General features: G+C 37.3%; 1 protein-coding gene across 32 annotated transcripts in view; it reads left to right on the forward strand.

Moving 5' to 3' along the window:
- The window catches only part of CLASP2 (cytoplasmic linker associated protein 2), a 178,656-nt gene extending 152,826 nt beyond the window's left edge, over nt 1-25,830 (forward strand). For 31 of the 32 annotated variants that reach the window (XM_065885763.1, XM_065885769.1, XM_065885771.1 and 28 more), the window contains 9 exons: nt 3,075-3,218; nt 4,546-4,652; nt 6,568-6,721; nt 10,101-10,329; nt 16,677-16,870; nt 17,370-17,498; nt 19,678-19,884; nt 20,953-21,069; nt 23,351-23,437. In XM_065885763.1, the coding sequence (XP_065741835.1) occupies nt 3,075-3,218; nt 4,546-4,652; nt 6,568-6,721; nt 10,101-10,329; nt 16,677-16,870; nt 17,370-17,498; nt 19,678-19,884; nt 20,953-21,069; nt 23,351-23,437 (1,368 nt within the window). Of the gene's footprint in view, nt 1-3,074; nt 3,219-4,545; nt 4,653-6,567; nt 6,722-10,100; nt 10,330-16,676; nt 16,871-17,369; nt 17,499-19,677; nt 19,885-20,952; nt 21,070-23,350 lie in introns of all 32 variants that reach the window. The other variant, XM_065885770.1, reaches the window with a different exon arrangement.
- Nucleotides 25,831-26,655: the final 825 nt, after the last annotated feature.

The raw sequence follows: 26,655 nt of genomic DNA on the forward strand, positions 1-26,655 counted from the left end.
TCAATAAGGAAATCATAGTCTTTTCAACAAATTGTGCTGGGACAACTAAATAGCCACATACAAAAGAATGAAGTTGAACCCTTACCTCATACCATATACAAAAATTAATACAAAATGATCAAAGACTTAAATGTAAAAGCTAAACCTAGAAAACTTAAAAGAGGGATAGGGTTTCCCTGGTGTGCAGTGGTTGAGAGTCCGCCGGCCGATGCAGGGGACGCGGGTTCGTGCCCGGGTCTGGGAAGATCCCACGTGACGCAGAGCGGCTGGGCCCGTGAGCCATGGCCGCTGAGCCTGCGTGTCCGGAGCCTGTGCTCCGCAATGGGAGAGGCCACAACAGTGAGAGGCCTGCATACGGCAAAAAAAAAAAAAAAAGAGGGATAAATCTTCATGACCTTGGATTTGGCAGTGGATTCTAACCAAAAGCACAAACAACAAAAGGAAAAAATAGATCAGTTGGATTTCACCAAAATTAAGAATTGGGGATATTTCAAGACGAAGAATACTGATGGGACTGTAGAAACCATTGATTGACATGTTTTAAGTAAGGGAATGATACGATCTGATTAATGTTTTTAAACATTATTTTGACTAATGTGACAAAATGGACTAGCTATGTTGTGTAAGGGAGAAGAGGGTAGGAGAGGTTGGGCTGATATTGAACGGAACCTAAGTTTTCATCTAATGTAGTAGGAAATCACCAGAAAATGTTCCTAACTGATAAATCAAGAAATAATTATTTAAGCCCATGTATACCTAACAATCAGTAAAAACAAGCACTACAAAGAACTCTCTGGAGAGCTGAACAGGGGATTGAGAACTATAAAACCTTTTCTAAAGGTTTTTTGTTTTTGTTTTTTTAATCCATGAGTATGTGTTACTTTTATTTAAAGACTGGAAAATTATTTTTAAATAAATGTAAAATGTAGCTAGTAAAATAAATGTGACATTAAACTAACAGAAATAAAGGACTTCATCAAAATATACTAAAGCTATTGCATGGACTTCCCTGGTGGTGCAGTGGTTAAGAATCCACCTGCCAATGCAGGGGACATGGGTTCGATCCCAGGTCCAGAAAGATCCCACATGCCACAGAGCAACTAAGCCCGTGTGCCACAACTACTGAGCTGTGCTCTAGAACCTGTGAGCCACAACTACTGAGACCACACGCCGCAACTACTGAAGCCCGCACGCTCTAGGGCCTGTGTGCCGCAACTACTGAGCCCATGTGCCTAGAGCTCGTGCTCCACAACAAGAGAAGCCACCAGAATGAGAGGCCTTTGCATCACAAGGAAGAGTAGCCCCTGCTCACCGCAACTAGAGAAAGCGTGCACACAGCAATGAAGACCCAATGCAGCCAAAAATAAATTTAAAAATTAAAGTAAAAAATAAATAAAGCTATTGCATTTTAAATCATGCAATTTAAACCTGTATTATTTGATTCAGAAATAGACAAAGATCAATGAAATATAAAGGAGGGTCCAGAGAAACAGGTTTATATAGAAGATTAGTTCATGATAAGGGTGTCACTTTGAGTCATGAGGAAAGGATACACTCATTGGTTTGGGAACAGTTCGATTGTCTGTCTCTAGAGAGAAAATAAAGCTGCATCTCATACACCAAAATACAATCTAGGTGGAATAAAATATACCTTAACAATTATTAATTCATTTGCTCAAATTAACTTGAGATCCTTTCACTGTTTAGGTTCCAAAAAGACACAAGATCATAAAGTTTTGTTTCAAAATGCAAATAGCTTTATTTAAACACTATTAACATGTTAGAGTACACACCCACACAGTGTATACTTTGTTGTTGTTTTTAACAAAATGAGCTTATGTTACCGGTGTTTAATAATTTTTTTCTTCAGCAGTATGTAATAGTCCTCTCCCAGTCTCTTCATGTATAGAGCTACATCATCTTTCAAGGCTGTGTTGTGTAGTATGTCATTGTGCCAATGTAACTTAATCTCACCATTCCCCTCCTGTTGTTTATTAGATGTCATAAACGTGGAACACTTAGGTTTTCATAGAGTGGGGTCAGAAAGGGTCCAGAACAAGATGTGCACATTTACATACAAGTCATGATCGTGAACTATTTGGGTTTCTTTCTCCTCTCAATTAAGTTTCTGTGTAATCTTTTAATAACTCAATTGATTACTTTATAAGAAGAAAGGAAATTTATGTTTTCTTAACTGATCTGAGTAACATTTCTTTTGTTCCCATTTCCACAGAAACATTAGACTAGTTTTAACTTCGAATTGTAGATTTGTTAAGATTAGCTGCTTTGAGAGAAGACTAAATACAGCTGGTTAATTTAAGAATCATATAATGGGACTTCCCTGGTGGTCCAGTGGTTGAGAATCAGCTTTCCAATGCAGGGGACGTGGGTTGATCACTGGTCAGGGAACTGGGGTTCCACATACCACAGGGCAACTGGGCCTGCGTGCCACAACTAGAGAGCCCACGTGCTGCAACTACAATGCCCATACACTCTGGAGCCTGTGCACCACAACTACAGAGCCTGCACACCGCAACTACTGAGCCTATGTGCTTTAGAGCCCACACGCCACAACGAAAGATCTTGTGTGCTGCAACTAAGACCCGATACAGCCAAAAAGAAATAAATATGTTAAAAAAGAATCCTATATTGAGAAAATGAAAATTAAAGTGCTAAGTTGCTCTTGATGGGCTTTGTATAGTTTAGGGATGTAGTTCCTTATTTCCATCCATCTTTCTTCTTGTAATAATTTTTTTAGGAAAACTGAAGTAGGAGCATATATTGACAGAGTAATCCTAGAAACTGTCTGGTTGACTTTTGCCATTGATTGTTAGGTCGTATTTGTTATACTTTTTGTTATACATATTCCTGTCTTACCTTCAAAAAATAAATGGTAAGTCAAATAGTTTTTGATTTTATTCTTCCAGCAAAGAAATTTTAAAGCATATAAGAACATCTTTTTCCCTGGGAAAGATGGCCTTGCACTATTGAACAGAAATGTTGAGTGAAGAAAATGGTCTCCTTTGAGTAAACAAAATATATTCATATGCTTCTTGTATGTCTTTCTTTTCTAGGCAGCGCAGTCAGTCCTGATTTCCTTATTTGAACTCAATACCCCAGAGTTTACAATGTTATTAGGAGCTTTACCAAAAACTTTTCAGGATGGTGCTACCAAACTTCTTCATAATCACCTTCGAAACACTGGCAATGGAACCCAGGTATTTTTCAGTTATCTTCTTGGCCATTGTATAATGTGATGACTGGTTAACAATAATTGTTTTTGTTTTTTTTACATGAAGTAAACTTTGATCCTAATGTACAATTTTTGTATCTGCATTGGGCAGCATTTTCTGGGCAGAATTAAATATTTTCCTGGAAAGAATAGAGTTCTTAGGCCTATCATGTTTCTATTATAATTTGGTGTACATTAAGATGGTGGTGAACGGTGGCCAGGGTATGAACAAGGAAAGTGAAATGTAGCAGAACTTAGATGAGGGCATCAGCTTTGCAAGCCATGAGAATTAGGATATGCTCTTTAGATGAACCAGTCCTTATTTGAGGACCAGAAAGAATGACTTATTCCAGGAATAACAAATAAGTCCCGAGGAGGGTAGTGCTTTAAAGGGTGTGTTCACATTTAATAATAACAGGCTTGTCAGCCCATAGGTGGTTGGATAACACAGGATTTTGTTTTGGAGAAGTAAGATCTGAGTAAATGAAACATTAGTGTTATATTTAAATGGTATCAAACCATTTACATAATATGCCTGAAGAATTGAACTTAAGTTTTAAAAAGACAAAGAGAGCGATACCTTTGCTAACGGATAAAGGAGAAAGTAGATGCACTTATGGCAGGATTGAGATAATGTCTAAGGGGAGAGCAATCTGAGAACAATTTCTTGGGACCAAAGTCAGTTTTTTTAAAAGAAGGGGGAATTCCCTGGTGGTCCAGTGTTGAGAACTCTTCACATCCACTGCTGAGGGCCTGGGTTCGATCCCTGGTCAGAGAACCAAGATCCCACAAGCTGTGCGGTATGGCCAAAAAATAAAAATTAAAAAATTTTAAGAAATAAAAGGAGAAAGTATTGTTTCGTTATATTTTAAGAGATAGGCAAATTACTAACATGACCAGATTCTATTCCTTTGGTGTCTTTGTAAAATTCATTTGTAACTCAAACTCAAGAGGGAACAGAATTTGAGCATTCGTAATGGTTGGAGGAAGGAAAATTGTCTCAGAGCAGGGAGCTAATTTAAAATTGTTAATTTGGGATCTTGTTTTATCTTTGAGGAAAAAGATATTGTGGTAGTATTTGAGAGAAGGAAGTGTGTGAGGAGAACAATAAAAAGGCTTAAAGAGCTAGATTTCTGAATGGGAAGAAAGTTTTTTCCCACAGAAACTAGAGATAAGTACATGAATATTTAAAATAATGACCTATAAGTATGGCTCTCTCATGCTGTTCAACATCTTGATTGTATGGCTTCCTGAAGAGCCTTTTGGTTGAACTACCTGTCATATGTTAATGTTTATTTGACTCCGTCCAACAGGGTTCCATGGGGAGTCCTTTGACAAGACCAACACCACGGTCACCAGCCAACTGGTCCAGTCCTCTTACTTCTCCTACCAACACGTCGCAGAATACTTTATCTCCAAGGTGATAAAAGGGTTATTTTCCATCATGGTTTGTATTTGCAGATTCCCCATTCTTAGAAAAACAGACATTAATATAATTCCAGTTGATTTCTACTCAACTTGAAAGGTCTTAGACACATAGAAACTTAGCAAATTTAAAAAATGTTGTTTATTCCAAAACTTAACCCTTTAGAGGATAATAATCTATAGGATATGGAACTGTTTTTTGTAAGTGACAGGAAAACTTAGGGACACAGCTTTTGGAAATTACTGCTTGTTGCATTAAATAGCATAGTTATGTTTCTCAGATATGCTGTATAAATCCATTAATTGCCAATTGTGTCTTTCAATTATAATACTCAATATAAGTGTTGAGGTCAAGTTATAATGATGAATATTTAGATCTAATATTGGCCAGCCACCTCTAAAAATAGAAGAAAAAATTAACCTTATAGACAAAAATGTAAAAATAAAGAAAAAAAATAGGGAAGGGTTAAATATAAAATGGCAATATGTATAGTTAGGAAAAGATGTGACTGTGAGATTGATCCTTAATAAGACATGTGAAATTTTCACACACTTGTGCAGTTCAAGCATGGGCTATATTTCAGATGAAGTTCTTAACTCATTAATGGATTAACATTTTTCCCATCTCCTGGCCTTTTAAAAAATTTTACCTAGGGAATTCCCTGGCGTTCTAGTACTTACGACTGCACGCTTCTACTGCAGGGGGCACAGGTTCAATCCCTTGTGGGGGAACTAAGATATCCTGCAAGCCTTGCAGCCAAAAAAAAGTAAAATAAAATAAAATAAAAATTTAAAACACTCTGTCTAGTGGGTCATATTTGTACTTACTAGCTTGATTTTTGTTATTAACCATATATCATAACATATGCTTCATCATATTCATTACAATTATAAGATGCTTCATTATACTGCAGACCAATTGCAAACTTATCATGTAGCCTGTTTTTTCCATGTTATACATATGTGACAATTTTGATGGCTAAATTCCATACTCAGTTGAATTTTAGAATCTGATTATAGAATTCAGATCAGTAACACTTACGTTCACTGTTAAAAATTCTCAGCTGGGCTTGCCTGGTGGCGCAGTGGTTGGGAGTCCGCCTGCCGATGCAGGGGACACGGGTTCGTGCCCCAGTCCGGGAGGATCCCGTGTGCCGCGGGGCAGCTGGGCCCGTGGGCCATGGCCGCTGGGCCTGCGCGTCCAGAGCCTGTGCTCCGCAGTGGGAGAGGCCACAGCAGTGAGAGGCCCGCGTACTGCAAAAAAAAAAAAAAAAAATTCTCAGCCTTCTTACAGATTTATATAAAATACATTTATCTCCTCTTTAAGCAGTACCATTATTGTGAGTTAACCACAGGGGTTAGCAAATTCTCTGTAAAGGTCCATATGGTAAATATTTTAGGCATTGCAGGCAATGCAGTCTTTGTCACCTCTACTCAGCTCTGCTCCTGTAGTGTGAAAATAGCCATAGATAATAGCTAAATAAATCAGCATTGCTATGTTCCAAAATTTTATTTATGGACACTGAAATTTGGGTTTTATGTAATTTTCTTGTGTCATGAAATGTTATTGTTTTGATTTTTTTCTCAACTATTTAAAAATGTAAAAAAAATTCTAAGATTTCAGGGGTCGTAATTTGCTGGCCTCTGGTTAGTCAGAACATTTCTGAAGGTGAAAAGACAAACCAGTTGTTAAGGGCTGTGCATTCTAGTGTCACTGTAAGCTGCCCTTGATGGGCAATCAGTGGGACATGTTCTTTAGCCATTTGTAGCTGTCAGGTTTCGTTTTGCTAATTATGCTTTAGAGCATATACATTCTCTAATCCTGTCTTTATAAATATCCCGTGTAGTCTCCTCAAAAATATTTGTATTTTAAAACTACAGATAAAAATTAATTGTTGTCTTTTTCATAGTGCATTTGATTATGACACAGAAAATATGAATTCTGAAGATATTTATAGCTCTCTTAGAGGTGTCACTGAAGCAATTCAGAATTTCAGCTTCCGCAGTCAAGAAGATATGAATGAGCCATTGAAAAGGGATTCTAAAAAAGATGAAGGCGATTCAGTGAGTATTTGAACATTATTACATCGCACGTGTTTTCATTAAGAGTTTTTGATTTTGTTTTATTTTTAAACTTTGCTTTCTGTCATTTTCAAAGATAATTTTCCAGGGGTCAGTTACTCAGTATTTACTGAGTATCTACCATGTGCCAGGCACTGTTTTGGGCAGAGTCGCTGCCCTCAAGTTCCTTGTATATTTTTGGGTAGAGATGAGTACTGTGGAGTTCTAGGTTAGAATGTAAAGTGAATCTATTTTAGATTAAGTTGTAAGGGAAGATGACATTTGCATTGAGACCTAAATAAAGCCGTACAAGATCTAGGAGAGAAGAATTCCATAAAAGAAGTAGCAAGTGCGAAGACATTTAGATGGGAGCAAGCTTTGTACAGTTGAGAACCAGGATGAAAGCCAGTATGGGAACATGGGCCAGATCACGTGGGTCTTGTAGGACAAAATAAGGTGTTTAAACCTTTTTTATTCCTGTTCAGTGTAGTGATAGTGATTGTTTCATCAGTTTCTGCGGTTCCAGTTAAGAATGTTATGACCCATCTTTCTGACATTTGTGAGTATTATTGCTCAGTTTGTTACCCCGCCATTATACAAAAAAGTAGTTTTTTTTTTACTCTGCTTCTTCTTAGACTTTTCTCTCACAGCTTAGACTTTTCTCAAAACAAGCTATCCCACCATTTCCTGTGGAATCTGTGGTTTCTCAGTGTTTACAAAATTATAGAACATTGCAGTGCTTCAGCAAATCTCGACAGGGCTCCCTGCTCTGCTTCCTGACTTCCTGCTATTGTTTTTCTCCCCGTGCCTGTATGGCAGATGAGCCTAGTAAACTGGATACCAAAAACCTGCTTACCACTCGTATTTGAGGTTCCCTACCCCAAAAGCTGCCTATGGTACCAGTAACAGGTTAGTAAGAGTCACTGCTTAATTGAGACTTTCTCCCCAGTGATAGCAGGGTACGGTGTCAGGAGGCCAAGTAGTGGATTCTGGCAGAAGTGAGTTTGGCATTTACTCACTAGTCAGATTATCACTTCTAAGCCTCCATGTCTTCCTAAGGAAAATAGGGATATTACTGCATACCTTAAAAATTATTATGCATATAATAAATCATATGACTCCATCCAGCCCAGACCTCTCTCCTGATTTCCAGGTTCACACGTCCAGCTGCCTGTTTGAACTCCTGATCTTTCCCATCTCAGTTGATAGCAATGCTAGTTGCTCAGCCAAAAACCTTGGACAGAACAGTTGTCTTTTCTCATCTCTTTTTCTCATCCTCCCTTCTCGGTCCAGCAGGAAATCTGTTGACTCCATCTTCAAAATATAAGCCACAGGGCTTCCTTGGTGGCGCAGTGGTTGAGAGTCCGCCTGCCGATGCAGGGGACACGGGTTCGTGCCCCGGTCCGGGAAGGTCCCACATGCCACGGAGTGGCTGGGCCCGTGAGCCATGGCCACTGAGCCTGCGCGTCCGAAGCCTGTACTCCGCCACGGGAGAGGCCCCAATAATGAGAGGCCTGCGTACCGCAAAAAAAAAAAAATATAAGCCACAGTCTATACAGTAGACTTTTTTCCCTTTTTACCTCTCTGGCCTCATCTCCTACTACTCTCCTCTGCTTTAGCTACATGCTTCCTTGCTGTTCCTTCAACTTACTGGGCATGGTTTTTTTTTTTTGCTCTGTTGGGTCTTTGTTGCTGCATGCGGGCTTTCTCTAGTTGTGGCGAGCAGGGACTACTCTTCGTGTGGTGCACCGGCTTCTCACTGCAGTGGCTTCTCTTGTTGTGGAGCACAGGCTCTAGGCGCGTGGGCTTCAGTAGTTGCAGCATGCAGGCTTCAGTAGTTGCAGCACGCGGGCCCTAGAGCTCGTGGGCTTCAGTAGTTGTGGTGTGCGGGCTCAGTAGTTGTGGCTCGCAGGCTCAGTAGTTGTGGCACATGGGCTTAGTTGCTCAGCAGCATGTGGTATCTTCCCGGACCAGGGATCGAACCCCTGTCTCCTGCAGTGGCAGGCAGATTCTTAACCACTGTGCTGGGCATGCTTTTGCCTCGGGGCCTTTGTCTTGGCTACTCCCTCTGCCTTAAACATTCTTCCTGCAGATAGCCATGGCCAGTTTCCTCACTTCCTCCAAGTCTTTGCTCCAGTAGCTTCTCAGTGACCACCCTATTTAATCTTCAGCCTCCTCTCTCCCACCTCAGCACTCATGATCCCTATAATACTGTACTGCCTCCCATACACTAATTACCTCCTACTGTACCACATACTTTACTTATTCATTATGTTTTCTTAATGTCTCTGTCCTTCCACTAGAATGTAAACTTCATGAGGATAGACAGCATTCTCTCGTTTGTTGAAGAATATATCCCCAGTGCCAAGAATAATACCTAGCATGGAAAAGGCGCACAGCAAATATTTAAAGGATATTTGTGAAGCACCTAGCTAACAACTTGGCACAGAGTTGCTCAGTAGATGGTGGTAATGGTGATATTGATGATCACAATTGATATTTTGATAAGTATGTTAATGTGCCCGAACTCCATCAGGCATCCTTCCAAAAGTTATGCAGTCCTTTTGGGACGTTTTTATTTTTTCTTAAGTAGGCCTTTTTTTAATTTGTTTTTTTTTATACTTTGTTGGACACACTGTCATTGTATAATTTACAACTTTAAGCTTTTAGTTCTGTGTTGCTAATGAAAGTCCTTTTGTATCTTTAACTAGCATAGAGAAACTGTTGCTAGTCACATTGTATATATTGCTTGATCAAGCCACTGGCAAGGAAACTATAGGAATCATTAGAGACAGCATTCTTTTTTTTTTAACATTTTTATTGGAGTATAATTGCTTTACAATGGTGTGTTAGTTTCTGCCTTATAACAAAGTGAATCAGTTATACATATACATATATCCCCATATCTCTTCCCACTTGCGTCTCCCTCCCTCTCATCTTCCCTATCTCACCCCTCTAGCTGGTCACAAAGCACCGAGCTGATCTCCTTGTGCTATGTGACTGCTTCCCACTAGCTATCTATCTTACATTTGGTAGTGTATATATGTCAATATATACACTACCACTCTCTCACTTTGTCCCAGCTTACGCTTCCCCCTCCCCTGTCCTCAAGTCCATTCTCTAGGAGGAGAGACAGCATTCTTTTACAGTTCTTATTTGCCCTTATGGCTGTGGTTTCTTTACATCTCTTTATAAAAAACTGTGACTTTTTGCATGTAAGTTTTAACTCATCATGTTGATTTCCATTACTTAATTTTTTTTTTGGCTGGTTATTGTTACCTTTTTAAAATAGCCTGTGAAGCAGTAGGGAAATATCTTTTTAGAATTTCAAAGAGATTTAAAAAGGAGTTAATTTGCTCTGCCTTCCCCTTCCCATTAATAGACATGTGGCGGTCCTGGGATGTCTGACCCAAGAGCAGGAGGTGATGCTACTGACTCAAGCCAAACAGCCCTTGATAATAAAACTTCATTGCTCCATTCGATGCCTGCTCACTCCTCTCCACGCTCTCGAGACTATAATCCGTATAACTACTCAGATAGCATCAGTCCCTTCAATAAGTCTGCCCTCAAGGAAGCCATGTTTGATGATGATGCTGACCAGTTTCCTGATGGTATGTCCTGGGTCCTGCTGCTACTGTCTGTGTTTTGGAGGACTGATAATCAACGAAGCAAATGAAATATGCATGCTCTTTTATTGTAGCTCCCTAAAAAGTAAGGATCTTTGGGGGTGGGAACGTTCTCTCCCATCTTCTAGGAGCTCATTTCTAGTGGTTTGGTGGTTTTCTGACCCTGAATAAGAGACAGATTAATCATCCTAATATCATCCTTGAAATCAAGAAAACCTCAGTGACCTCCCAGAAACAACTGAAACCAGTTGTAGCTTATAAATTTAGTCTATCTCTAGACACATTTCGTTTAGTTTTCAGTTTTTATACCAGAATGACAAAACCCTTTGAAAGGATACCCATTCTTTACAATAGCCTTTTGAGTGTGAAGTCATAAACTCTTTAATAAGATACATTCAAGAATCAAATATGGGAAAAGCTACCATTAAGATTTGGAGTTGGCTTAGGTCTAAGCTCTGACCCTATGCTGCATCACCTGGGAAGTTGGTTGACCTTCCTGAATCTCACTTGTCCCTAGGTTGGAGATGCTATGTTACCTGCCCTTCTGATCACAGTATGCAGTAAGGTTTGGATAAGGTGTATAAGAACTGACTATAAAGTACAGAACACTGTAAATGTTTTACTTATTTTTAATAGTAAGGAGTTACATTCTTTTCCTCTACAAATTACATGATCCATTAATTCTTTTCTTAACGAAGTAATGTATAGTAACATATAACTTTATGTAAATAAACTTGAAAGTCTCCCCCTCAACACTCTCATGATTTCATAGTTAGGTAATTTCTGATTTTCCCTTTATTCGTTCAGTGTTGCTGTCAGTGAACATATTTCTGCATAAAATTTATGTACACATACAGGTAATTCTAAGAGATTTCTAGGGATAGAATTGCCCAATTAAGGGATATCTGTAAGTTTGTTTTGAGAGTTACTACCAATTACCAACTCAAAACACTTGGCCAGTTTAAGTAGTACTGATTTCCTCACCAACCCAGAATGTTTAAGTGTTTTTATTTTTTGTCATTGTGATGGATATAAAATAGGTCATCCTAATGAGCATTTCCTTAATTGTTAGGAAGACTGAGAAATTAGATATCAGATTATTTTTTAATTTTTCTAATTTTGATGAATAGAAAAATATCTTCACTTCTGAATTTCTTTGATTACTAATGAGGTCAATGAATCATATCTTGGCCAACGTGTCATGTTAAGAGACTTAATGTATCACATATATCACAAAGGCAAAATTCTGACAACATACCAAACTGTCTAAATTACATAAGAATCTATAAAATCGCCACAATTATGCACTTTGGTGTATTTTCATCTATCATAAATTGTTGACTATGCTGTTGAGGTTTAGTCATGATTAGCAGCATAACAGAAGTGTATGAATTGGACCTGGCAGCAAAGTGCCCTTGGAACCCTGCATAGTAGCAGCAGCCTGGTGATTGAGACCTAGCTTTAGCAGCTTAATTTAAATGGGTTTTAAAGTATTTATGCACAGAGGTCACAACTGACATTTCTTGCTTCGGCTCCGCTATATATATCTCACATATATATGCACTATATAGGTATATATATATATATATGTAGGGTTTTTTTTTAAGTATTATTTCAAAATAGTCAAAAGCTTAAAAGTTGGGAGTACAGTAGAAGGAACTTTTTCTTGAACCATCTGAGAGTAAGTTGCCAAACTGACGCGCCATCACTTCAGATACTTTAGGACATACGTTCTGTAAACAAAGACAGTCTCCTGCATAATTACAATATATTCATCAAAGCCAGGGAATTATCAGTGCTACATTAATAACTACCCATCCTTAGAGTTTTTCCACTTGTCCCGATAATATCTTATAGTGGAGTATCCAGTTCAGAATGTCTGTTGCATTTAATCATCACGTCTCCTTCAGTGTTCAGTCTTTTCTTGGCTTTCATGACCGTGGCACTTTTGATGGTTAAAGACCAGTTATTTTGTAGCATTTCCCTCAATTTAGGTTTGTCTGATGTTTCTGATGATTGGATTCAGATTTTGTACTCTTGGCATCCGTATCACAGAAGTGTCAGTGCATCTTTCAACTAACACATGATTTCCCTTTGCCCCAAGATTGGTGATGTAATTTTGATCACTTGATTTTGGTGCTGCTAACTGGCTTCTCCACTATGAAGTTACTCATTTTGTAATTAATAAGTGTTTTGTGGAGAGGTACTTTAAAACTGTAAATATCCTGTTCCTCATTAAACTTAAATTTTATTTATTTAAAAAAAATAAATATTTATAACTGTACAGACACATAGTTTCCTGTTGTATTCAATGGGCTATAATGTTTAACTGTTTTTATTTATTTTGATGCTCAAATTGTCCTTAATTTGACCATCAGGATCCCATTCAAGCTGGCTTTTGTGTCCTTTTAACATGTCCCCATTCTTACATTCTGACACAGCAAAATCTTATACCGTCCTTGCTTCAGTCCTGGAATCAACCATTTCTCCAAGGATCGATCCTTGGTTTCTTTTAACAGAAAATGGTCTTTAAAGACTAAAGTCTGGGCACTAGGTGTACTCAATGCTGGTGGGACATCACTACTCCCCAGACCTCTTAAGTGACTAGAGCTAGGGAGTGTGTGTGTTTGTGTACACACGTACGTGTGTATACACGCATGCACGCTGATTTATATCTATTGCTGTATCTGTCAAAAGCTATGTGTTTATACCAATAACTCCAATTCTAGTCTAGCACCATAAGGTTAATTTTAGTTTCTCCCTTTCCGTATTAATAACCCCCTGTGAGAAACCTGACTTCTGTTATCTTGAATATACTTACTTATTTTATCAATCCTCCTGTGTGCAGCCAGTTCTCCATCTCGGCCACCACCTCCTCACCTGCGTGGATGCACTCCCCACCCTGCTGGGCTCTACCATTCCACCCTCAACTTCCTTGGCCTCAGTGCCATTCTGCTTGGGCCCTGACACATCACACCTGGTTGCCACTACATGTGGACACGCTTCTTGTTCTAGCTGAGCTCTGAAACCCTATCTTTCCCACTCTCACGTGTGGAAACCCTCCGTACTCTGCCTGGGAATCTGTCCCCAGGCCTGTAATTTTGATAAATGGAAAAATATCTTCATTTTATGAGATTGAGGAATTGTGTTTTTACCAGTTTCTCATGTTGAGGCTTGATATATCACAAGTACCACAAAGCCAAAATTATGACAACTTAGCAAGATCACCCCCTTATTGTCTAATTCTCTTCTCCTTTACTAAGGATCATATATTTCTCATTTGTTAAAGGAAAATATCTTTGGAAATTATATAACTGAAACCTAACTGGGTAGAATATTTTTGAACTTGAGAACGTTATTTCTTCACAGCATAATACTTGATTGACTTCTGAAATATTTGAAGATAGATAAGCCTTCAGTTACACCAAAATAGTAGTTGTTCCAAGCTTCATATAGCAATTGTTTTCATTTACTGTCTATTTTCTTTTTTAAATTTGAGGTGGGGAAGACCTTATTTGACATTATTTTATTGTAAACATTGCTGACATTATCTTTTTTAACGTATTGACCTCCATTTTGCTGTTTTAATTGTTCTTTTATGCCCTGCCCCCAAGTAAAATTTCTCCTTATTTTGTTTTTAAAATATAAAACTTTTGGCGGGAGATAATTATTTTGTTCAAGTAGGAATTTGTTTTAAAATTCTGAGACTTATGAAGTATCTCTCTTACTCAGATGTGTCTGTACATATTACAGACAGATACACACATTAGTGATACATTTATCAAAACTAACAAGTCAAACCCACTAATGGCCAGTTCTAATTATGACCTTTGTAAAGTTTACCAGGGACTATAATATTCCAGAATATGTACTACCTCTAGTGAGGGTGATACTGTTATTCAAGGGAGACTCATTTCAGGCCCAGGTCCTCACCATGACCCTAGGAAGTGCGTGCTGTTTTCCCATTTTACTGATAAGAAAACCCAGCCTCCACAGTAATTGAGAGTGTGCTCCTATCACACAAAGGCTAAGGGGCAGAGGCTTGGTGAGACTCCAGAGCCTGTGTTCTTTTCACAGAACAACAATGCTTCTATGTGTCAGAAGAGGAAATACAGTTGATTATACTTTATCTTAATTAATTCAGTACGTTAGGTTTATCTCGTTTTTATGACATAAATAGTTCAGTTTTTAACAAATAATTTATGTGCTTTCTTTGGCAGAAGTTATTTTCCTGTCAGTCATCTGTCCAGACCATTATATGACAAGTCATTTCTAATTATCTTCTAATTACAAAGCCTATATTCATGAAGAGGAGAACTGAGTTCCTTTGAAACAAAGCATTTTCTTGAGATTTCCCTTGATTCAGCTGAAATAAAATATACTCTTATCAGAATGATTTTATGACATCTTTGAAAGTCTGATAATGTAACTTCACAGGAGTGATTTTTGAGTGGTTTATAGAGATGTATTGATCCTGCTGCAGTAGTTCTTGTTAAGCCAGCAATATTGTTCTAATGTTGGTCTATACAGATGAAATTATTATAAGACAGTTTTTATTCTCCAAGTTAAGATCTTTGAACTCAAATTTCTCATTTTTCATGGTTTTGCTCTGCATTTTGCAGAGGTTCTTCCTGATCTTCCAAAACCCTAATTTAGTTCTCCTCAGTGATCATTCTTTCCAGACTATCTCAAGTTTTTAAATTCAGTAATCACATTTTGTGCTCTGTGTATGAGTGTTTGGGGACCAGAAGTTCTTCGTGCTCTTATTATAGTTCCACAAAAGTTGTCCTAACAAACTTCCTTTTTTATAGGCAGTGAATATTATCATTACATTTTGGTTCAATTTCCCTTCCCTATCATCTTTTAGTTTTGTTCCAGTAGAAGTCATCTGTTCTAGTAGTTCAGCTTGATTTCCTTTCCTCAGGTTTCTGAATCCTCTTAAGTGAAATATAACTTTTCTTTCCCTACTTGTAGTTGTGGGTTCCCTGAGACCTATAATGTCAGGCCATTGGTATCTCTAGGTCAGTGTGGCTAACCAGCTGGCAGGATGAGGCACAGTAGCTTCTGTTTTTATGGACCAGTTGTGAACCATGTGGCAAACTACAACCTCAAAGTTCATTTTTGGGAAAAGTGCTCTTTCCTCTTGAGCATTTCCTTTTGTAGGCAGCAACCCTCTCCAAAAGGCCAGCATACTCATGCCAAGTGAAGCCACAGAGAATACAGCTCCACAGTGTTAGCTGTCTTTCCTGGAGACTTGGGAGAGGGAGTGACCCCAGGTGTACCTTCTAGGCTTAGGCACCATGTTCTGTGATTATTTTATTCCAGAGAATGAGTTAGAAGGGAAAAGAATCTATGGCACAAGCTCAAGCAAATGCCTGCCCAAGTCCCTCAAACCTGAATTTATCATGTATTTTATCATCAAAAGAATTTAGGAAGAGCTCTGGTATTTTTTAATGTTCTAATGTCAACTTTTGGATTTAACTGTCTTTCCTACAAAGATTTCTCAAAGCATTATCTCATGACTTTGAAAAACAATGTGTCCTTTAACATTCATAATATTCATGAGTTCATAATTATACTTTAAAAAAAGAAAGCAAAAACAAATGAAAACTCCTTGATAACCACTGGGCCCAACTCTTCACTTAGAAATTTCAAGGGAAACATATTAGGTATTCTGCCTTTTCTATCAAACTGTATTTCAGGGCAATCAAAATATCTCTAGTTGATATACTCACTCTCAAAGAAGAATTCCAACCCATTTTTAACTCCTAATAAAATAATTGATTTAGCAACATCAGTGGGTGAAATCATTAGTTAAAAGGTTGACGGGGAACTTTACAATGGTGGGATCAAGTTGTTACCAGTTAAATCCAGTGATCATTTATTAGTATCGCTGAAAATTGAGTACCCAGACACTCTGAGCCTCCTGGCATGACAACATAGAAGTGCATGCTGAAGTGTGTAAGGATGAAATGATACATTTGGGATTTGCTAAAAATTTTTCAGAAAAGAAGTTGGGGGGGGTGGTACAAAGATTATGTAAGAATGGTAAAATCTTAATAATTTTTAAATCTGGGTGATGGGCACGTGGGGGTTCATTATACAATTCTCCTGTGAATTTTTATTATAAATGGTTTTAAACTAGCATTGAGGTTTTGGGAATGACAAATGGAAAAGAATATTACTTGGTCATTTTTCTTTGTTTTGGGGTTTTGTTTTTTTTTTTACAAGCAACTTTCTGTTTGTGTTCATGATGTTATAACGTTGTCATCCCCGTACTTGTGAAAGTTGACCTATAAAGTTACAGAATTAACATCATGTCCTTATGACAGATCTTTCCCTAGACCATTCTGACCTGGTTGCAGAGTTATTGAAGGAGTTGTCTAACCATAATGAACGTGTAGAAGAAAGAAAAATCGCCCTCTATGAACTCATGAAACTGACACAGGAAGAATCTTTCAGTGTTTGGGATGAACACTTCAAAACAATATTACTTTTATTGCTTGAAACCCTTGGGGATAAAGAGGTAAAACGGCAGAATATGTAAACAATAGCCTGTTTTTCCTGTCTTGGATTGCCTGTCATTGCCTATTAATCAAGTGCTACACAGATTTGGAAATTGGGAAAATGAGTCTTTTCTGCTGCTTCTTTCTGCCTGAAATTTTCACTGTAAAGTACGTTTTCTTCCCAACCAAGCAGCTCAGTGATTTTCAACAGTTGACAACAGGGAAAATGAAAGGTTGCTGATAAAATTTTTATAGGAGAGTACTTTTTTTTGCATATTTGAATTAGTTGTTCAAAAGTAAAACTTCCTTTTTAATAGAATGTAGTGGTTCTTGGTTTCTTTAAGAAGTATTAGTTTTCAACTAGAGATGTGAAAACTTAATTGTGTAATATACCGCATATTTTATGCAGTTGTCTGCAATTCCCCCAACCCATATTAAGACCCTTAAGTTGCAGAAATGGAAAATATAAAGATCGTCTACAACCCAAAATATTAAAAACATTAAAATATTTCTTCTTAGCCTACAATCAGGGCTTTGGCATTAAAGGTTTTAAGAGAAATCCTAAGGCATCAACCAGCAAGATTTAAAAACTATGCAGAACTGACTGTCATGAAAACACTGGAAGCACATAAAGATCCTCATAAGGAGGTAAGTGACCTGACAGTACTTCTGATATTATTGCATGAAACATACAAACATTGTTTGGAAGTACTCTTAGCAAGCATTTTCTTAATGTTCAAGGTAGTATCTGATTGAGAAGCAAACATATAATCTTTTCTGTTTAACGAATTATATTGATACCATGGCCTTTTACCTAAAATAGGTGAGCTCTAGGATATAATTTATATGATTTCATTTTCTCCTATAATTTACTTGTAGATTTCCATTTAGAGTTCACCAATCTTAACTTCACTTTCCATTTACCAATAAGAATTTGTTTTTTAAAAATAACTAATGAAGATAAGAATCATTGTTATTTTAAAGTGGTAAATTGCCTATAGGAGCTAGATGTCTGTTAAAAGTTACTCAGTAAAACAATGAGTACAGCTTTCCTGAAAGAGTCCTGTAAACCTGTCTTGTTACATTATAGTCAGGATATCCCCATCATGACCAATGACACTGATGAGATAACCAGTGAGATGAGATAATCATAAGGACTTTTATTAAAATAATTAGAAAAGCAAGTTTCAAATAGGGACTGCAACTCTAAGAGAAAGCATCAGAGCAATACATAAGCAAAAGACAAGTCAAAAAAAAGAGAGTTAAAACAGCAGTGAGACAAAATAGATTAAAGTTAAGTATAAGATTTAAAACTGTAAAACTCTCAGAAGAAAGCATAGGTGTGAATCTTTGTTACCTTGGGTTAGGCAATAGCTTCTTAGATACAATACCAAAAGCAGAAATAATCAACAAGGAAAAAAAGAGTAAATTGAACTTTATCAAAATTAAAAACTTTTGTGCTTCAAAGGATGCTCTCAGGAAAGTGAAAAGACAGAGCATAACATAGGAGAAAATTTTTGCAAATCATGTCTAAGGGACTAACCACCATAATATATAAAGAACTCTCATAACTCAACAATGAAAAGGTAAATAACTCAGTTTTTCAACAAGCAAAGGATCTGAGTTGACATTTCTTCAAAGAAGATATACAAATGGCCAGTAAGCACATAAAAGGATTCTCACCCTCATTAATCTTTAGGGAAATGCAGCTAAAAAAACCACAATGAAATACCACACTTCACACACATGATGAAGAACGATAATAAGAAATGTTGGTGAGGATATGAAAAAATCGAAACCCTCTGGGTAATTCACTTTTCAGAAGCTGTGACTGTGAATCTTATAGGAGAGTGAGCCATAAGATTTAAATCTACCTGGATTTTTAATCCGATTTTTTAAAAAATCCACTTGGTGTTTAGTAGTGGTACATCTGTAGCATCTTGCTGAAGGCTTAAAAAAACTATGTAATATTTGTAGTTTAGTTATCCACCTTCTGACCTAAATAAGGCCTTGTAGCATACCAGTTTTTACCAAAGATAAAATTGACATTCTTAAGCTGTTAGAGCTGAAATTAGCTCTAGGTCTTCTGACTTGCAGTGTATTTTCCACTATACCTTTATAAGTACCTCTCACAGATTGAGAGCACAAATGAGACAATACCAAAGTAGCAGCAAAAGCAATAATTTTTACATGTTTTCAAGACCATCTTTAGAGATTACAGCTTCCAATAAAAATATAGATAATTGTTTCTTCTCTTGATTGCAGAACCAGTGTTTTACCCGCCCCAAGTCCAATATAGAAGGAAAGAAAATCATTATGAACAGTAGGGGAAATAGCCTGTTAACTTGATAACATATTAATGAAATGATTTTTATTTTATTTTGTTAATAACTTGATAAAAGGCACAAGCGCTCCTGGAGTTGAGGGTCCTAACAATGACCAGCGTCTCAGCGTGGCTGATGCAGAGGACTCCAGTCACAGTGTAGTCTAGGTGGACAGAGCCTCCACTCCCCTGCAGAACTAGACCACAATATCATGTTAAAGTTGTTTTTAATCACTGAATCAAGCCAACATTAAGAGAACACAAATGAAGGAAGAAAGATGTAAAAAAGCACCATGTTTCCATCTTCTAGCTTCAACAGTTATCAACGTTTTGCCAAACCTGTTTTATCTGTACCCTCACCTTTTATGTTTGTTTGTTTAGTGTTTTCAAAGAAAATCCCAGATATCACGTCCTAGGACTTATTTCATGAAATGTATACATCCAGGCCACAGTATACGTTTTACAAAATTACTTCCCTGCTAAATGTTGAACTCTTTGTTTTAGGTGGTGAGATCTGCTGAGGAAGCTGCTTCAGTGTTGGCCACTTCAATCAGTCCAGAGCAGTGCATCAAAGTGCTTTGTCCCATCATCCAAACTGCAGATTACCCAATTAATCTGGCTGCAATCAAAATGCAAACAAAAGTGATAGAGAGAGTTTCCAAGGAAACCCTTAACCTGCTTTTGCCAGAGATTATGCCAGGCCTAATACAGGTAAGCAGCAAAGCTTGGAGGAATAAGCTATGTGTGATACATTTGGGACTCGGTTATTTTAGGCACTTGCCAGGCAACACTAGTGGCATGACCAAGCCTTCCTGCTGTCTTAGGTGTTCGGAGCAAAGACTTTCTGTAATTAGCTGTGTGTGTGTGTGTGGTAGAATATACATAACATAAAACTTACCATTTAGCATGGTAACTTACCATTTAATGTGGGTTTTTTTTCTATGCATACAAACCCATACATATAAATACTTTAAAAAAATGGAATCATATTTTGTAACATGCTTTGCTTAACTTAATCATAGATTGTGAACTTTTTCCATCCAATAAATAATATTCTATAATGTAATTTTAATGACTAATATTACATAGTATGTATATTAAGATCCCTCCTGAAGAGAGTTAATCATTCATTTCTTTGTGCTTCTATAGTATTACCTTTGTGACTGTTCTAAGCCGAATACTACTAAATTGTGAGGTGCTTGAAGATAAGATCCAAATCTTTTCCTTTCTTATCTGTGCTTTGGTGCTAAGAACAGAATATACATAATAGGTGTGTGTCATACATATAGTGGGTACTGAATAAATGTTTGTTGGATGAATAACTTAGAGTAATGGTAGGGATGGGCCAGATGTTAAGATTAATTCAGCCTGGATTACAGGAGTACCTTGACTGCCAGGCCAAGGAGTTTAGGTTTTATTCAATAGTGAGGAGCTGTTGAATTCACTACAGCTGACTGCTTTAGGAAGGTTAATTCAGAGACTTTGGCAGGGTGGATTGGCAGAGGGGCAGCCCCAGAGTCAGAAGATTGCAGCTTTCCAAGCTAAGTAAGAAAGAACCCGATAAGGAAGTCTGACAGTGGAGTGGGGATGCCGAAGGCGAGGTGGAGGAGGGAAGGGCACGTCTCTGCCTGAAAAGGTGAGAAATTAACTTTGTCCAGTCAGTAAAGCTCTGTCTCCTCATCATACTTGGGATCTCCTCTTTGAGTTGCACTTCTGTCTCTGTGGAATGGTACTTTCCTCAGATCCTGCAGGAGTGCTAACAAGGACTTTTCTTCCCAGGGTTATGATAATTCAGAGAGCAGTGTTCGGAAAGCTTGTGTCTTCTGCCTGGTGGCTGTTCATGCGGTAATTGGTGATGAACTAAAACCACATCTCAGTCAGCTCACTGGCAGTAAAGTAAGTAGTGCTGCTCTGTTCTAAAGATGGTGGCTGTGGGTCCTTCTTCAAAATTTAGTTCTTTGAGTGTGTTAAAGAGTAAATTTGGGGGCTTCCCTGGTGGGGCAATGGTTGAGAATCCGCCTGCCAATGCAGGGGACATGGGTTTGAGCCCTGGTCCAGGAAGATCCCACATGCTGTGGAGCAGCTAAGCCCGTGTGCCACAACTGCTGGTCCTGCACTCTAGAACCCGCGTGCCACAACTACTGAAGCCCGCGTGCCTAGAGCTCATGCTCCACAACAAGAGGAGCCACCGCAATGACAAGCCCAAACCGCAACGAGGAGTGGCCCCCTTTCGCCTCAACTAGAGAAGGCCTGCATGCAGCAACGGGGACCCAGCGCAGCCAAAAATTAATTAATTAATTTAAATAAAAAGAGTAAATTTGTTATTCGGATTTTAATTAAGCTTTGCAAATCCAACTTATTCCTCTTACCGTTTGCAGTTTAGCTGTTTGTACTTTCACATCTGTTACTCAGGTGAGGTCAGCGGTTTGGTACGGTGGTTGGTAGACTGCTGTGAAAAAAATGCCTACAGCTTCTGGTTATTTATTGATCACCAACTGACTCTCCTCACTCCCATTCCGAAATCCTTACCCCCAAAGGCTGTTTAATTAAGAATAAATAATAGTTATATATCCATGGATTTATATGTCCCCAAATATGGAACAATTGAACATTAAAAAAATTTTCCTTTATGAACTATGATAATCAAGTATTTGTTTTTCCTCTTTCTGTTCTTATGATGATCACAATAAATGTTTAACTTTGATTTGTTATGTTAAAGTAAATTTTCCAATTAGTCCTTAAGATGCAAAAAAACACAAAATCAGTCTTGCTTTCTTCATTTCTTTGATACTATCAAAACCTTGAAATTTGTTCTAAGGGGTGAGGATAAACTATGATTGTTGAATTTTGGTTTATGAACCAGTTAACTGGCAAGACACTCACCTTCATATAAAAAGTTTCCCCCAATCCTAACAGTTGTCATTACTATAATCAAATTTATTTTTTAAGTAGCAAAGGGAAGAAAAAATACATAGAAAGAAAAAGAGCTCAGGTATATACCTTACAATAAATACCTATACAAGTTATAGATAGATTAAAGCAGTGGTTCTAGGGACTTCCTTGGAGGTCCAGTGGTTAACACTCTGTGCTTCCACTGCAGGGGGCGCAGGTTTGATCCCTGGTCAGGGAACTCAGATCCCAGCCATGCTGTGTGGCGTGGCTGAAAGAAAGAAAGAAAGAAAGAAAGAGAGAAAGAGAAAGCAGTGGTTCTTAACCTTTTCTGTGTTACAGACCACTTTGAGCTTTAGCTATAATCTCATCCCAAGAAAAATAAATGCATACAGATAAATTTTACGCATAGTTTCATGGGGGCGGGGAGCGTTCAGTGAGCCTCTGAATCTTGTGGACACCAGGTTTAAAAACCCTTCGGTCAAAGAGAATGTTAAAAAAGCAAACTTTGAACAACAAAGTGGTTTTCAGAGAAAAATGTATCCAGAGTTTTGTCATAAATTTAAGTTAGGTCCTGATAATCCAGATTTGTCTGTAGAAGAATTAAAATTCAGCACTTTACCAGAATACTAGGCAGCTAGTAGTAATGTTGCATGTGAAGACAGTAGGTAGGAAAAATATCTGAGAATGACATTAGGTGAAAAAAAAGTAGAAAACAGAATTGGATGTGCTTTGATTCCAAACTATAAAAATATGATCTCATACAATAAAGACTGCAAAATGACACAGAGAAATCAAAAACATTCTTGTTAGGAGAGCAGTGACGTAGTTGTCTGAGATCTTGGGTGCTGGAGCCCAAGTGCCTAATTGCCTCTCCTGGCCCACTTCTCTCTACCCCTATGACCTTAGGCAGGGATGGCACATCCTGTATCTCGATTTCCTCATCTGTAAAATGTTGTGAAGATAAAAAGAGAGAATTTAAGGCAGTATATTGTATAGCACATACTGCTCAAATGTTTATCATTATTGTCTTAATGGTGACTTCTAAGTTTTGTATGTTATCACTATAACATTTTTTGAAAAGGCATGCTAGAATACTGTCCTGAACAAACTGAGACTTAAAATTTTTTTTTTGAAATTCTTAATGATCAACAGTAACTGGGGCGTTATAATAACCCCTCAGTCTAAAATATCTTTTGAAGCTCACATATGTATAATTTTTTTAATGAGCATCTTACAGTAATTGAGAGCAGCTTTCTCAAATGACGTGTTTGGCTTGAATCTGCAGATGAAGCTACTGAATCTTTACATCAAACGCGCACAAACGGGTTCTGGAGGAGCTGATCCCACTACTGATGTTTCTGGACAAAGTTAGTGAAGCTGATGGAAGTGAACCAGGTCTCTCAAAGAAAGGACAGACAGACCACCCTCATCAATGAAAGGAAATTTTCAAATACATCTTTTGGAAGTTGCCATTGTTTCCCAGTTTTAGTTTTTTGTTTTGTTTTGTATTTTCTGTAACAGAGGGCTATCCTCAGTCTGCATGTAACTTTTATGATAGTTATTCCAAATTCAAAAGAAGCAGTATTAACATCAGTTGGTCAATACAAAGTAATTTTTAATCTAATTCATCATTTCACATGTTTTACTTCTTTGTCGTCCCATTAACCTTTGCCAATGTTATGACTGTATACATTTTTTAAAATGCTGGTTAAACAGGAATGCTTAAAGCTTTAAAAGTTTAACAGTCTAAAACATTTTTTGGCCTTTATTCAAATACAGAATAATATTTTTATTGCTACTTTGAGTTTTGTTCCGTATCATGTCCTATGCTAGAAATATTGAAATGATGTGAAATAAAGCAGGACTAATCTGAACTACAGCTGGACTCTGTTGGTGTGATGGTGATACACGTCATTAAGTCGTTGCAACTTCTTTGGGGTGATCGGTAGTTTAAAACTAAGACCTCAAAGAAATGTTACAGAATCAGCCAGTTCTGTAAGGCTGATATCCTTTGTTGGTTGTTGATCTTGCCATCTTTATTTAAAACCATGTCCCCTCTATGATCCCTTAAGAAAGCTGTACCAAATCATCAGCCTGTGTTTTTCCTGTTACTTATTAAAATAGAAGGTTTCATTGCAGGGTTTTTTGGTTTGTTTATCTTTGTTGTGAATGATGCTTTTTTTATTTATTAATATCAAATTCACTTATGAATAAACTTGATAATGGAAACATAAAAAAAAAATCAAGTGCATGTGTGTCCTTGACCGTCTTCTGTTTCTCATTTAATAAACAAACTAATTATTGAGACATGGGAGTCGACCAGCACCTTTTCTTTAAATGGTGGAACCTGGTTTCCTTTTACCATGAAATTGTCTTACTTGAAAACATTGATCCTGATGAGAGAGAAGATGGTGCCAAGGTTATTATCTTTGTATAATGGGCTCAAATTCTCTACCTCTTCAGGGCTAATACTTTTAACTGAGCTGCTGCCTATAGTGTCTTTTGGAAAACTATTAAAAGGGTGATTTTCTGTTACTTTTTAACAAATTTTTTTAATCACCTTTTGCTACACCTCTTATTTTCATGTGCAACCAACTTGCAAAAATTACCAGTTTTGGTGGAAGGCAAATTTGGTAATTTGGAACCAGGATACTAATGATTTCTCATCTTGACTTTTTAAAAAATCCTAACATAAAGTGAATTTGACTGGAAAGGCAAATACCTATTAGGGAGGCAATTTGCTTTTGTTACAGAGTTATCTGTACTTTCTTTGTTTAATCAAAAAAATGTAGAAATGTATGTAAAGAATTTAAGGCAAGAGTTCTGAATGGATGATTTGTGATAGGCTTTTACCTTCCTTCCTTTTTGTTCTAGCAGCAGGAAAATAGTTTCTCTATATCCCCCACTTTATCTGTAACAATTTTGTTTTCTACTGTTAATTACATTGTGTATTTATAGTTCTATGCTTACTGTTGTGCATATACTGGCAATAAAACTGTACATAACATTACTTGAACAAATTAACAATGTATATCAGTTGTTTTTCCGTCTCACTGTGTGACAAGTCACTTAACTCATAACTAGGTTTTTAAAAATGTTTAGAAAGTCCTGTTTCAGTGGTATTCTCATGAATTTCTAAGTGCATCCAAGGAGAAAAGATCTGTCAGGAGTAGCAGCCACAATCCAATGTATATAGCTCTATATGCATGTATATATTATAGCTTATCCTTAAAAAGAAAAGGTATTTTAAACATTGAACTCGTCTCAGTAATGCTTTATGTTCCATGACCTTTGGTATGTTTTATAATCATTTTGGATCTAAACATTGATCTAATTTTGACCTCTTCTTTAAGGTCCTGCTCTAACTACTGTTGACAACTAAATAGAGTCGCTTAAGCTGAATAATAACTCTACTTGAAAACTTAGATCAAACACCTGGCATCTAAAGGCAGGCACTCAAGAAATGAATGAACTGAGTAACAGAAGAGTATGGTTTAATGTGACGAAGTGAAAGCTAAGTCATGTTTAAAATTCTGTTATTTCAGTTGATAAGACTATAAGAAAGTTATTGTTGATTATTCAGATTGCTATATATAATACCTTTAATTTGTTCATTCCAGAAACATATTAAGATGTCAGCTATTAAAGAGTGGTGATAAAAAGCTACTGGTTAAATTTTTTTCTTTCTGCTTTTCTCCCCTAAGCTTCATTCATTTACCCACGCTGCTGAGAACCAATTAAAACATATAATTCCAGGTTTTAAAACATGTTTGTTTCTTGTGGGTTTTCAGAATCTGTAATAGACTTCTGACATTTTCAAGTAAGATATGATTTGAACCTGAGGTTTCATATTTGGAGTAAATTTGCTATATTCCTTCATATTTTATTATAAACTTCAGGTCAAAATGACTTTTCATCAAGTTATGTCTTACAGTAAAAAACTAAAATCTTCAGGCCAGATCTATTTGTAAATTCAAGTGTTTCTTATTATTGTTAATTTAGAAAAACATTTACAGTAAATAGAAATGAGGATTAATGTTATTCCATAATACATGAGGTTTTTTTTTTAAATTTAACCTTTGACATCTTTGCTTCCTGTATTGTTTTAGTTCATTTTATTGCAGTTAATCAGTATAGTTTTATAGCCATGCAAATGAAAGGTCTAGAATTAAGCTTTAAAAAAACCTGTCAGTTAAAAAGTTATCCATCTCTATTGTGGAATATTTGGAAAATAATGAAAAACTGAAGGAAAAAAATTACCTCTCATAGCACCACTTTAGATGATCTGTGTTGTTATTTTCTGGCGTGCTAAGATAATCAATTTGATTTAATGCTGAAAACTGTAAGGGAACATTAAGTTTTGTTAACCAGAGAATGACAAGATTAGAATTAGCTAAGATTTTGAATGCTTCTGTTCTGTGCATGTATTTAACAATACATTTTGAGGGCTTCCCTGGTGGCGCAGTGGTTGAGAGTCTGCCGGCCGATGCAGGGGACACGGGTTCGTGCTCCGGTCCGGGAAGATCCCACATGCCGCGGAGCCTGTGCATCCGGAGCCTGTGCTCCGCAATGGGAGAGGCCACAACAGTG

Source organism: Phocoena phocoena, chromosome 10, assembly GCF_963924675.1.
Source record: "Phocoena phocoena chromosome 10, mPhoPho1.1, whole genome shotgun sequence".
Taxonomy (NCBI): Eukaryota; Metazoa; Chordata; class Mammalia; order Artiodactyla; family Phocoenidae; genus Phocoena; species Phocoena phocoena.